This window comes from Crocuta crocuta, unplaced genomic scaffold, assembly GCF_008692635.1.
Source record: "Crocuta crocuta isolate KB4526 unplaced genomic scaffold, BGI_CrCroc_1.0 scaffold163, whole genome shotgun sequence".
Lineage (NCBI taxonomy): Eukaryota > Metazoa > Chordata > Mammalia > Carnivora > Hyaenidae > Crocuta > Crocuta crocuta.
Genome location: NW_027529533.1, coordinates 6,429,990 through 6,442,592, shown reverse-complemented (window position 1 = coordinate 6,442,592; position 12,603 = coordinate 6,429,990). Strand labels below are relative to the sequence as shown.

The 12,603-nt window shown below is 35.5% G+C and overlaps 1 protein-coding gene and 1 pseudogene across 4 annotated transcripts in view; both read left to right on the top strand.

The window, feature by feature from the left end:
- TOGARAM1 (TOG array regulator of axonemal microtubules 1) overlaps positions 1 to 12,603 on the top strand; it is an 88,821-nt gene that overhangs the window by 41,979 nt on the left and 34,239 nt on the right. For 3 of the 4 annotated variants that reach the window (XM_077761286.1, XM_077761288.1, XM_077761285.1), the window contains exons 8-11: positions 4,218 to 4,367; positions 8,644 to 8,742; positions 10,121 to 10,296; positions 11,210 to 11,363. In XM_077761286.1, coding sequence (XP_077617412.1) covers positions 4,218 to 4,367; positions 8,644 to 8,742; positions 10,121 to 10,296; positions 11,210 to 11,363 — 579 coding nt within the window. The remainder of the gene's footprint in view (positions 1 to 4,217; positions 4,368 to 8,643; positions 8,743 to 10,120; positions 10,297 to 11,209; positions 11,364 to 12,603) is intronic. The other variant, XM_077761289.1, reaches the window with a different exon arrangement.
- Positions 3,742 to 3,847, top strand: LOC144229297 (U4 spliceosomal RNA; annotated as a pseudogene).

Here is a 12,603-nt window from a genome sequence, read left to right as displayed (position 1 = left end):
GAAAAATATTTGGATTTTTTATCTATTTAGGATGGGAACATCATGTGATTCTTTTTATGATTGGTAAAACTGTATTGGATTATGAATGAATTGTAACAGATTGGAATGTGATATTTATTTTCACATGATCTCAGTGTAAAAGTCCTAACAACTTTAAGTCTACTCTACCTTACCTTATAATATCCTCCCTAAAAAGTTATGTATGTATCTAATTGTCTGCTAGGATTTTTAAATTTCTTGCTCCTAAATAGGTCTTAATATCATCTCCTCTTTTTAGTCTCCACTATGACTTTTACCCTGAGTCTTATTTCTTATCTACCTCGCCTCCTGAGATTTCTCTCTAGCTTCAGACTCATTCTGTACAGTTAATTCCCCATAATATATTGCCCAGCCTAAATTTGTTTAGGGCATTCTTCTATCATCTGTCCCCTCCCTACCTTTCCAGCCTCATATTTCACTTCCTTCTTTATAATCTTGTACTCCAGTTAAATTAGACTACCTTTAGTACCATTTCTTCTCTTTTTGCATGTACTATTTCTTCTAAGTGAAATGTGGAATCCATACCACACCCCATTCAGCTGTGAAAACAGCTCAGTTGCTTTCTCTGGAAGCCGTTCCCGTTCACAAACAAAATTAAGTATTACCTCTTTTGTGATGTCATTACATTTTGCACTGACATCTTAATAGTTGTATTGCCATTATTTTACTTTTTTGGACTCTCAGATTCTTAGATCCCCAGAAATTATTTACTTCTGATTCTCTACCAAGTGCCTTCATAATTGTGAATGTCTAATTCAACCATGCATGTCTGGTATGCCGTCTTCCACAAAGCTAGTGTTCCACAAAGTTAGTTAATCTAGTAGGTACAGGAAGACCATGAAAATGTGCTTTGGAGTCTGAAAGACCCCATCTGGAATCCCAGTTTGACCATATTCATGAGCTGGGCAAGCTATTTAACTGCTTTGAAACTCATTTCTCTCATCTGGTAATGTAAACTTTGAGAAAGGGTAGTGAACATTTAAATATATAAGATACATATATAAAGCACCTAGTGGGGTGCCTGGGTGGCTCAGTCAGTTAAGCATCTGACTCTTGGTTTAGGCTTAGGTCATGATCTCACAGTTTGTGACTTTGAGCCCCACATCGAGCTCTGTACTAACAGTGCAGGGTCTGCTTGGGATTCTCTCTCTCCCTTTCTCTCAACCCCTCCTGGACTATCTCTCTTTCTCTCTCTCTCTCAAAATAAATAACTACACTTAAAAAAATAATAAAGCACCTAATGCATAGTAGATATTTGGTATTTGTTCCCTTAAAGGAGAAGACACAAAGAAATATAACAAACTTATTCTTTAATCTTTTTTTAAGGTTGATTATCATAGTAAGTTATTCATAACTTTACAAATATTTGTATAAGTTATTGGTGGGTTGTATCTAGTTTCTAAAAATGGAGCCCTTTTGGTAGCATATCTGTGGAGTTAGAAAGTATTTAGAAGAGGTGCCTGGGTGGCTCAANGCTCTGAGCTGTCAACACAGAGCCCCATGTGGGGCTCGAACTCAAACTGTGAGATCATGATCTGAGCTGAAGTCGGACGCTTAACTGACTGAACCACCCAGGTGCCCCAAGGCATCTGGCTCTTGATTTCAAGTCAGGTCGTGATCTCACGATTTCTGAGATCTGAGGTTTGCACTAACAGTGCAGAGCCTGCTTGGAATTCTCTCTCTCTGCCCCTCCCCCGCTCACGCTCTCTCTCAAACATTAAAAAGATTTTTTAATAAAAAAATAAATAAATAATTTAGAAAACCTAGATTTGAGTTTCCCTCTGACCCAGTAAGTCATTTAAGTTAGTGGAATGAAAAAAGCCTTAAAACAGTACCTACTTCTGTATGTAATACTCAGTGTTTGCCAAAAGAGTCTAATATTTAGTATTTCTCAAATTTGCCTTGTCCTATGAACCATCAGGGCTGCTTGTAACACAAATTCTGGGACCCCACTTCACAACTAATGAATCAGCTTTCAGAGTTAGAAATCTGTATTTTTAAACAAATAAGTATTTCTGTGATCATGTTTTTAAATCTCTCCTATTGAATTCACTGTGAGATAGTTTTGGTTAAATTTAATATGTTCTCAAAAAGTTGCTAATGGTTTAGGATTTTATAAACTTGAGTTTACATGTTTTGTTTTTGTGGGATAGGGTTTTGTTTTCAGTAATCAAATGTTTATGAGTTTATCAAGTTTACAAGTTTATTGTTTAAACGGTAAAGCATAAAAATGATAATGCTCAGAATAAAGACTACCTGAAAACAAAACCAAAAATATGTAAAAACTTTAAATCCAATTTGTCTTTACATCATAATTTCCAATAAATATTTCCACATAGAATCCACTACTACCTATTATAGCACCTTGTGCTAAATTTACTGAATGATGTTTTGGTAAACTTTTTTTCTATAGCATCAGATTAGTAATTCCTATTATTAACAAAAAGCATTAGCACCCAAAGCCAGTATCTTTACAAGGCTAACTTTTGAATTAAGTTTCAAAACTAAGAAGAGTATATGGGGTACCTGGGTGGCTCAGTCGTTGGAGCATCCGACTCTTGATTTCAGTCCTGATCCTGGGATTCTAGGATCCAGCCCCTGCTTCCAGCTCAACTGAGCATGGAACCTGCTTAAGATTCTCTCTCTGTCTCTCTCTTTCTCTGTCCCCCCCACACTCCTCTCCCCTGCTCGTGTGCTCTCTCTTTAAAAAATAAAAATAAAAAACTAAGAAGAGAAAGATATCCATGTTACTCCCAGAAGTTCTCTATCATTTAACACCAGATATTTTTTGACTCTCTGAAAACTAAATTAGTGCTTTTTACTCTTCAGTCTTCTGTAGCCCATTTGCCAACAGCTACGCCTTTCCCCACAATCCTGTTTTTATTAAAAAACCCACAACAATATTAACAACAACTTGTATTTTGTTATTCCTAATTAATGGTATTTGTAGGAGCTATATATATTAAAATGAATGGTGACTCAGATGTCTGTTGTGTAGGATTTTCCATTAGTACATATTTTGTAGTTTTAACAGCTTCAAAGTATTATTTTAGGGTAATCTGTTTAAACATTAAAATGTAGATTAAAATTTTTGGTATTTGTTGAAAGGACACCCATGTTAGGGTTTTGATTTTATTTTTAATTAGGAATATAACATTATGCTAGGCATTATGCTAAGCCTTTAGCATATATTTTCTTCACTTAATCCTTACAACCATCCTGGAAGAAGTAATACTATTATCCCCATTTTACAAATGAGATGAAGTGTCTTGCCCAGGTTCTGTCAGTGGTTTAAGTGGCAGTGCTATGATTTAAAGCCAGGAAGCATGATTCCAGATTCTGAGTTTAGTCACTGTGTAGTGTGTTGCTTCGCCAGCCAGACCAGTACTGACCCAGTACACAGAGTAGGAGAAAAGAGATAGAAAATGTCTCTCAGGATATAGCTTACAAATTCTAGATTAAAAAAAGCTTCTTTTTGCAAGAGAAGGAATAACAGAATAACAGAATCTTAACTGTAGAGAACAAACTGATGGTTGATGGAGGGAGCTGGGCAGGGATGGGCTGGTTGGGTGTTGGGTATAAAGGAGGGTGCTTGTCATGATGAGCTCTGGGTGTTGTATGTAAGTGATGAATCTCTAAATTCTACACCTGAAATCAATTTTACTGTATTGGTAACTGACTAGAATTGAAATAGAAAATACAAGCTTTGCGCAGTGGCAGTGTTGTAGCCAATGAGGTTTATCTGAGGTGCAATTATTGCTAATTGAAATAGAAAATACAAATAAATTTTTCTCTTTTTGCTATAAAGTTTTAAATGTCACTTAAACACTAAATGTTTGTCATATTTTAAATATATATATAGGNTTTTTCAAGCACTGAATTTTGTATTTCATTATAATTTTTAAATGGTTGTAATTTTAAAACATGTTTTATAAAATGTTTTAGATATAGATTATAATAAATGTTTTTTACTGCTAGTAAAAAGTATTATAAAACTTAAAATAAGATAAAAGCCTTTAAATTACTATAATGTTATAATTTCTAATATTATGTTACTGACATTTTTAAAAGTCTAGGAGGCAAGATAGATTCAGAGAGGAGATATGTACCTGTCTATACTATTGCTTGAAACACAGGTAATATTTTTAATAAATGTTTTTATGCATTTTATTTTATAGAGATTACAACGTCTAATGTAAGCATAATTGGTCAACGTATGAACTATGGGTTTGGATGTGGTGATTTTGAAGATGATAGGTCCCATGACATTTCACCTAGTGCTTTCAAAATACAAAATAAGGAACACCCAAGACATAAACATACAAAAGGTTAGTAAATTTCACAAGTTAATTTTTAAGATTACATATCTTTAAATTCTAAATTAAATATCTCAGAATTCTCCCTAAGCATGCCAATAAATAAAAATTAACTGAGATTTCTAAGTTTTGAGATTTTTCTTTTTCCTCCTCTGATGTGTTATTGATTGAATAATTTTGCCAAATAGAAGAGCATACAGGTTCATGTATGGTTGATGAACTTGTCGGAGAAGCCAATGCTGGGAAGCGACCACCCAAGAGGTTAAAACTAGGGAATCTCTGCTGATCTCAACCCCCTCAGATCACACACACAAACACACACACACACACACATACACACACATACACACACACACACACATTTTTTACAAGACATTTTACCGCTAAAATGGGGGAGATAAATCATGTGAATAAATAAATCCCAGATGCCTACTTAGCTTGTAACCAGGGAATAAAACTGGAGAAACAGGAATGTAGTTTCCTGTCATCAAATCTGGAAAGGCTTTTTTGTCATCACTAAACATTGCTAAGAATTTACATTCTCTATTGTTTTTCTTTAAACTTAGTATAGCAAGTAGCTCCTCTGTGACTGCTCTCCATTTTTTTCAGAGACTTATTATAGCTCCATTTAAAAATTTCCCCTTAGGGTAAAGAGAAAGTGGGTTTTAAAAGTATAAATATTTAAATAAAATAATTAGAATTCACTGTATTTGTGTTTAATCTACTAGTAACTGTAAGGAGCTGTCATTTTTTTTTTTTTGCATGTAGCAACTAATTGTAATAAGATCAACTTTTGTTATTTCTGTTCATCTGAAATCATATGTATGTGCAGGCAGTCAGGCATTTTAGAACATGTATATTTTTTGTGGAAATAAATTGAGTAAAAGGAAGTTGCTTAGCAGCTTTTTCTTCTTATTATTTTTTTGGGAAATTTTTAAGTTTCATCCATGATGTACTTCAATATGTCTTCTTTGTGGATAGTTTCTTCTTGTTTTTATAAAAGAAAATGACAAGGGTTTTTTTTCATATTTACTTACATATTATATTTATCATGTAAATATAATCAGTACAAAAATACTTTTCTTCCTAAAAGAAACTCATACCCTAACATATATTTTTTTAAGTTTGTTTATTTTGAGAGAGAAAAAAAGAGAGAGAGAGGGAAGGAGAGGATCCTATGCAAGTTTGAACTCACAAAACCATGAGATCATGACCCCAGACTAAATCAAGAGTCACATGCTTAACTGACTGAGCTACCCGGTGCCCCCCAACATATAATTTTTTAATTTTTTTAAAAGTTACTTTGAAATAATTGCTGAATATGTTCATTTACTACTAGAGGCATCCTTTTTGGGCAGCAAAATAAAAAAAAATATCTCTTGGGGTGCTTGGGTGGCTCAGTCAGTTGAGCATCTGACTTCGGCTCAGAGGGTCATGATCTCATGGTTTGTGAGTTCAAGCCCCATGTCTGGCTCTGTGCTGACAGCTCAGAGCCTGGAGCCTGCCTTGGATTCTCTGTGTGTCTTTCTCTCTCTGCCCCTCCCTCGCTTGTGTTCTTTTTTCTCAAAAATAACTAAATAAACTTTAAAAAGTCTTTAAGTATATCTATACCTTTTGAACAGCAGTTATTTCTATGCCAGAAAATTACTTTGCACTCGCACTTCCAAATCTAAACCAAATACCTGCCTCATCTGTTCATTCAACGAGAATAAACATGTTCAGAAACCAAACTTATGTTCCTTTCCAGACCTGCTCTTCTTTTCTTCTTTTGTTATCATTTTATTAGTAGCATTACCGTTTTCCAAGTTACGGGGATTTGTAACTTTACAGTCATCTTTGTCTTCTTCTCCTTACACTCCAAGTTCAGATAATGACTCATCCTACTAGTTCTTCTGTTTAATCTCAGCCTTTGTTACCTCTTCCTGGATAATTACAGTAGCCTCCTGATAAGACATCTTGCGTTTTATTTCATCCCGTTTTTACTCCAGGCTGCAGACTCTTCCAGAATTATCTTTTGGAAGTATAGTTACTATCTCTTCCATACTCAAAACCTTGAGTGGTTCCCTATTTCCAACAGAATAAATTTCCTGTTCTGTAGCATAATTTTTATAGAAATTTTTTAATGTTTTATTTGTGTGTGAGAGAGAGAAAGACAGTGTGAGCAGGGGAGGGTCAGAGAGAGGGAGACACAGAATCTGAAGCAGGCTCCAGGCTCTGAGCTGGCTGTCAGCACAGAGGCCAATGTGGTGCTCAAACCCACGAACTGTGAGATCATGAACAGAGCTCAAGTCAGCCGCTTAACTGACTGAGCCACCCAGGCGCCCTGTAGCATAATTTTTAAGTCTCTTAATAATCTTGCCTCAACTTCACTTTCTTGCATTATCTTACTCCTTTTTTCATTCCCCATGCCCTGGCATTCTTAATACTAGAAGTTTTCTGAGTTTTTGCGTATGCATTGGCATAGATATCCATTTCCAATCTTGATGTGTTCAAATCATGTCTGCTTTTTGAATACTGGCTTAAAACCTATTTCTTTAGAAAGCTTTCTCTACTTTACTAGGCTGGAGTAGTATAAGTTATTTAAAAGGAAAGATACTGTCATCTTTATATTCCTGTTACGCTTTTCATGTAATGGTGTTCAATGTCACATGTCAAATGAATGGAATGATGATGAGCCAGCCCAAACTAATAGTGTAGCCTTGGGCACAGTCACTCAAATATTGCATCATCAGATAGTCAGGTTAAAGTAAATATTGAGTGCAGTGCTGAAGGGAATAAAAAGACTTCCAGAAGAAATATTGGCAACGAGTGGCTTATGTGAATGGATTCATTTTGCAGGAAACCTCAGATGGTTTTAGGATTAGCTTTCAGAACCTCTTCTTCCTGTTCCACTTCTTTGCTGGTTGTTCCTTTCAACCTGCCCCATTTTCTGGCATACTAATATAGAGCCCCAGTTAATGACTTGAGAAAGTGATTAATGATAGATGCTTAGAGTGTTAGCAAACTAGATTTTATGAGTTAATGTTTTCTCTTTCTCTATTTGGATGAGTGAGACAGAAGTGACAGAAAGGTTATATAAGGATAGTTTATATGTCAAGAGTCTTAATTTATTTTTTCTTTGTATTTTTGAATTGAGACTCACTGAGCAACATGTCTTCAGCATTTGTTTATGAGAAAGTAATAGAAAAACTAAAAGTAACATTAAAAATGACTAGTTACGGGGCGCCTGGGTGGCTTAGTCGGTTAAGCGTCCGACTTTCGCTTAGGTCATGATCTCGCGGTTCGTGGGTTCGAGCCCCGCGTCAGGCTCTGTGCTGACTGCCAGCTCAGAGCCTGGAGCCTATTTCGGAGTCTGTGTCTCCCTCTCTCTCTGACCCTCCCCTGCTCACGCTCTCTCTCTCTCTCTCCTAGAAATAAAAAAAAAAAAAAAAATGAATATTTACATCAGCATTNTCCCCCCCCCCCCCCCTCCCCCTCTCTCTCCCCCAGAAAAAAAAAAAAAAAAAAAAATGACTAGTTACATCAGCATTTTTGATAAACGAAGTTAAACTACTTAAAGATAACATGTTCTTTATATCTTTCATCATGAGATTTGTCTAATTATTCAGTTATCTCTTGACAGACTATAGATTTTATGTTTTTGGACTATTATTGAGCAAATTGTTCCATTTACTGAGATTTGCTTTCCTTTGTCACTAAACATTTTTTGAAGCTACCTATTGTTTCTATTAGTTGACCCCAAATTATGTTTTGCTTTTCATTTTTTTCTGCCTTGTAACAATCATCTAACATATATTCACTGAATACCTACTATGTGCCATACTAATAGGCAATGATAATCAAAATTCAATATAGGTTCTATTTCCATAGAGCTTATAGTCTAGTAGTAAAGAGAATAAGTACATTATCACAAACCACAGTGAAAGATAATCTAGAAAATTACAGAATGCTGTGAGATTGACTTAGTCTGTTTTCAGGAGTTAGAGGCTTCCTTCATGGTTATCCCTTTGTTGCTCGATTATCATGCTGTGATTATTTTCTTGTACATCTTTCTTATTCTTAACCCTGAAATGTGTAAACTCCTTAAAGGAAGGAAGGTTTCTTTTCTCTCTACTGCCTAGCCCATAGTAGGTATTTTAATTTTAAGTATTTATTGAACTAATAAGTAAGTGAATAAATAAATTGTAAAATCTGTATATGAAATTAATTTTGTTTTAAAAGGCCATGTTACAATATTCTAAAATATAAGAAAAATTTTAAAATATGGTTTTTTTGTTTGTTTTTTTAGCATTTTCAGGGCCATCATCAAATTTACAGCAAATTCCCAGTTTTGACTTCACATCCACAAATACCTTACCAGAAGACTCAGTAGTAGTTGTTGGAAAAGGTATTTCAAAGTTATTTAGCTTGTTAATCGTATGTACTCTTCACACATAAGCAAAGGGTATCATTAAAGACTAGAGAAGAGTGTGATTCAAGTGTGGATTAAAACTTACTTTTTAAAAGATTATTAAATTGAGAGAATTAGAAGTGAGTACTTAGTTTTACATTTCTGTCTAGCAAAACTGCAAGAACTCATGTCAGCAATTTTCAGAGAGATGTATTAAGGGACAGCTGCAGTTTAGGTACTTCTAAGACACTTTTAGGATAGCTACGATAGTTTTATCATAGTTTAAGTTCAAATGACTCCTTATTTTTCAGCTTAGTAATTAATGTAATTTTATTATTTTCCATACAGAGTTTAGACCAGAATTAAGATTTGGTATATATTTTAGGGGGATTAGGGGAGTTTTAAATAACATATTTGCAAATAAACTCTTTTTTGGCAGAGACTCTCTTCTCTGCTACCCTTCCTGCTGCTGCTTTGCAGTGTATTCAATAAACTTCTGACTCCTTTAAAAAACAACAACAACAAAACTGATTTGTTTTAGCTTTATTGAGGTATAATTGACAAACAAAAATATAAAGTATTTAAAGTGAGAAAAGGATTCCCCCATTAAGTTAACATACCTCAACTAGTTTCTCTTTTAATCAAAAAGCTAGAATGTAAGGATAGACATGGAGAGTGCACATCTTATTATTGGTAAACACAATGAAATAGAATGAAATGGTTGGAAAGCTTTCCTAACTGTTTGCTTGATAGAATCTCATTAAGTTAATTTAAGGCTTTCAACTTACCCTTGAAAACTTAGTTTCCAGTATTCTTTCATTTGCCTTGTGCCCAACCAAAGTTATTCACTCCACATACATATTCCATACTCGTCCAGCTCTGTTCATGACATTCCCATCTCATAGGATGTCCTCCCTTCCTTCTTCACTTATCTGTCCCTCTCCATTGTATCTTCCAATCCCGGTTCAAATCGTTGCTCCTTGAAATTATTTTAAACACCCAGTTCATACCAACCTTTCCTTCATGTGAATTCATTACAGCATGCAGTTCTCATTTAATATGTGAAATGTCTACTGATACCTCTTATATGGTTGTCCTCCCAGGGTATTTGTTTATATATATTTCTACATTTTATTTATTTAAATAATCTCTACACCCAATGTGGAGCTCAAACTCATAACCCTGATTGAGATTAAGAGTTGGATGCTTTTCTGACTGAGCCAGCCTGGCTCCCCTATATTTATGATTATTTAACCTGTTTTTCTTATTAACTGTAATGTTTACTTCTCAAAGTTAAGAGCCTTGTCTTATACTTTGTTATTAGAATGACATCACATAGATACTTAATGACAATTGGATGGTTGGTTAATTTCAGGTGTCTTTGGAAGTCCAAATTCAGCACCAGCAGCCTGCAGCCAATCAGTGATATCTTCTGTGGAAAATGGAGATATGTTTTCAGTTAAACAAAGCATTGAACCACCATCAGGGATTTATGGAAGAGCAGTCCACCAAAGTATTCCATCATACGTTGATGTGGAGAATGAAAAGGATGTAAGGTTACTTACAGATATTAGGATAAATTCAAACCTATATCATCAGATTTGGGGAGGTGAAAGTGTTTGGATTAAAACTTTTAAAATCTCAGTATGATAGAAATTTCTGATCCTTAATCATTTATTTATTTATTTTAAGTTTATGTATTTATTTTGACAGGGCACCTGGGTGGCTCAATCAGTTAAGTATCTGACATCACCTCGGGTCATGATCTTGCCATTTGTGGGTTCAAGCCCTGCATTGGGCTCTCTGCTGTCAGCACAGAGCCTGCTTCAGATCATCTATCTTCCTCTTTCTTTCTCCCCCTCCCTTGCACACGCACGTGCTCTCTCTATCAAAAATAGACATTTTTTAAAAAGTTTATTTATTTAAGAGAGTGCGTGTGAACAGGGCAGGGACAGAGAGAGAGGGAGAGACAATCCCTGACATGGGGCTTGATCTCACAAAGCGTGAAATCATAAGATGAGTTGAAATTGAGAGTCAGATGCTAAACTAACTGAGCCACCCAGATGTCCTGTGATCCTTAATCACTTAATTGATGGATTATTCATCTTTCCTAGCAAATATTCTCATTCTGTTTACTTTATTTGTATAATATATGTAGTACGTAATACATATGTGTGTGTGTGTGTGTGTGTGTAAAATGTACCTTATATATGTACATATTCAACAATTTTCTAGGATACTCAGTGAGTAACAGACTGGTATCCTCAGGCACAAATTTTGTTATAGTATTAGCACCACGTAATTCTGTGCAATATTAGAATTCCTGAAATAAGGACTAAGAAATGTGTATTTTATTTTTTACATATAGATATTTAATGTCCATATATAGTTGTCTGAGATGAAGATATTTATTTAAATGTCAAACTCCCTGAATACTTTCAAATATTTCAACTTTTTCATTCAGATTAAAGTTTCTATTTCAAAATCTACTTATGACAAGATGAGACAAAAGAGAAAAGAGGGAAAAGAACTTTATGACATTAAAGATTGTGAAAAAAAGGAACAGAATTCCTGGGAGCGAATGAAACATACAGGAACTGAGAAAATGACATCTGAAAGTAAGTGGAATTTAACTTTTGGTGTGTTTTTGAACCGATAATATTCTAAAGCTAGCATACCTGTGGTTTAATTGAGGACTAATAGTGGGATATCTTGAACTGTAATGCTGAAATTTGCAAGACCCAGTAGCTTCTTTATAATAAATATTAATTCTTTCTCATAAAAGGGGAATTGATTGTTTTTCTCCCTTCTAGACTTAAATATTTTTGGAGGTGAGGTGGGAATATCAAAAAATGAGAGTTCCCCTTTAGAAAATACTGGCTTCAGCCCTCCATTGAAAGGAGGGACCTGTTTAAAAAGGTCACCGTCTTTAGCATTTTCAGATTCGGGTAAGTAACTTGTTTAAATATAAAGAACAATCTCACAAATGCTGGTTAAGATGGAGAGACCACATATGCTTCAGTGCATTTGTGATGAAAGGAGCATTAAGCTAGTAGGAGTCAGTAGACAGACCTGGCTACATGAGTATCAGGCCTGTCCTTTAAATAACTTTGTGACCTGGAAATAGGCCTCAATTTTCTGTCACTGGAAATATCTGAATTATCTCAAAAGTCCGTATTAACTCAAAGATCTCCTCCATTCTCCCTTGCAAATATTCCTGTTTCACTAAAGAGTAGTATCCCATTTTATGTCAGGGGTTAAATGAGATTATGAAATTGGTTTATATTAGATCATGATTTTAATTTTTTTAATTGAAGGAGAGAGAGAGAGCGTCAGCAGGGGAGGAGCAGAGAGAAAGGGAGACACAGAATTCGGAGCAGGCTCCAGGCTCTGAGCTGTCAGCACAGAGCCCAACATGGGACTCTAACTCACAAATCACAAACCTTGAGATCATGACCTGAGCCTAAGTTGGAAGCTCAACCGACTGAACCACCCAGGTGCCCCTAGATCATGATTTTAAAAAATCATTGTGAGGGGCTCCTGGGTGGCTTAGTCGGTTAAGCGTCCGACTTTCGCTTAGGTCATGATCTCGCGGTTCGTGGGTTCGAGCCCCGCGTCGGGCTCTGTGCTGACTGCCAGCTCGGAGCCTGGAGCCTATTTCAGAGTCTGTGTCTCCCTCTCTCTCTGACCCTCCCCTGCTCACGCTGTCTCTCTCTCTCTATCCTAGAAATAAATAAAAATATTTAAAAAAAATAACCTTTAAAAAAAATAAATAAAAATAGGGGCGCCTGGGTGGCTTAGTCGGTTAAGCGTCCGACTTTCGCTTAGGTCATGATCTCGCGGTTCGTGGGTTCGAGC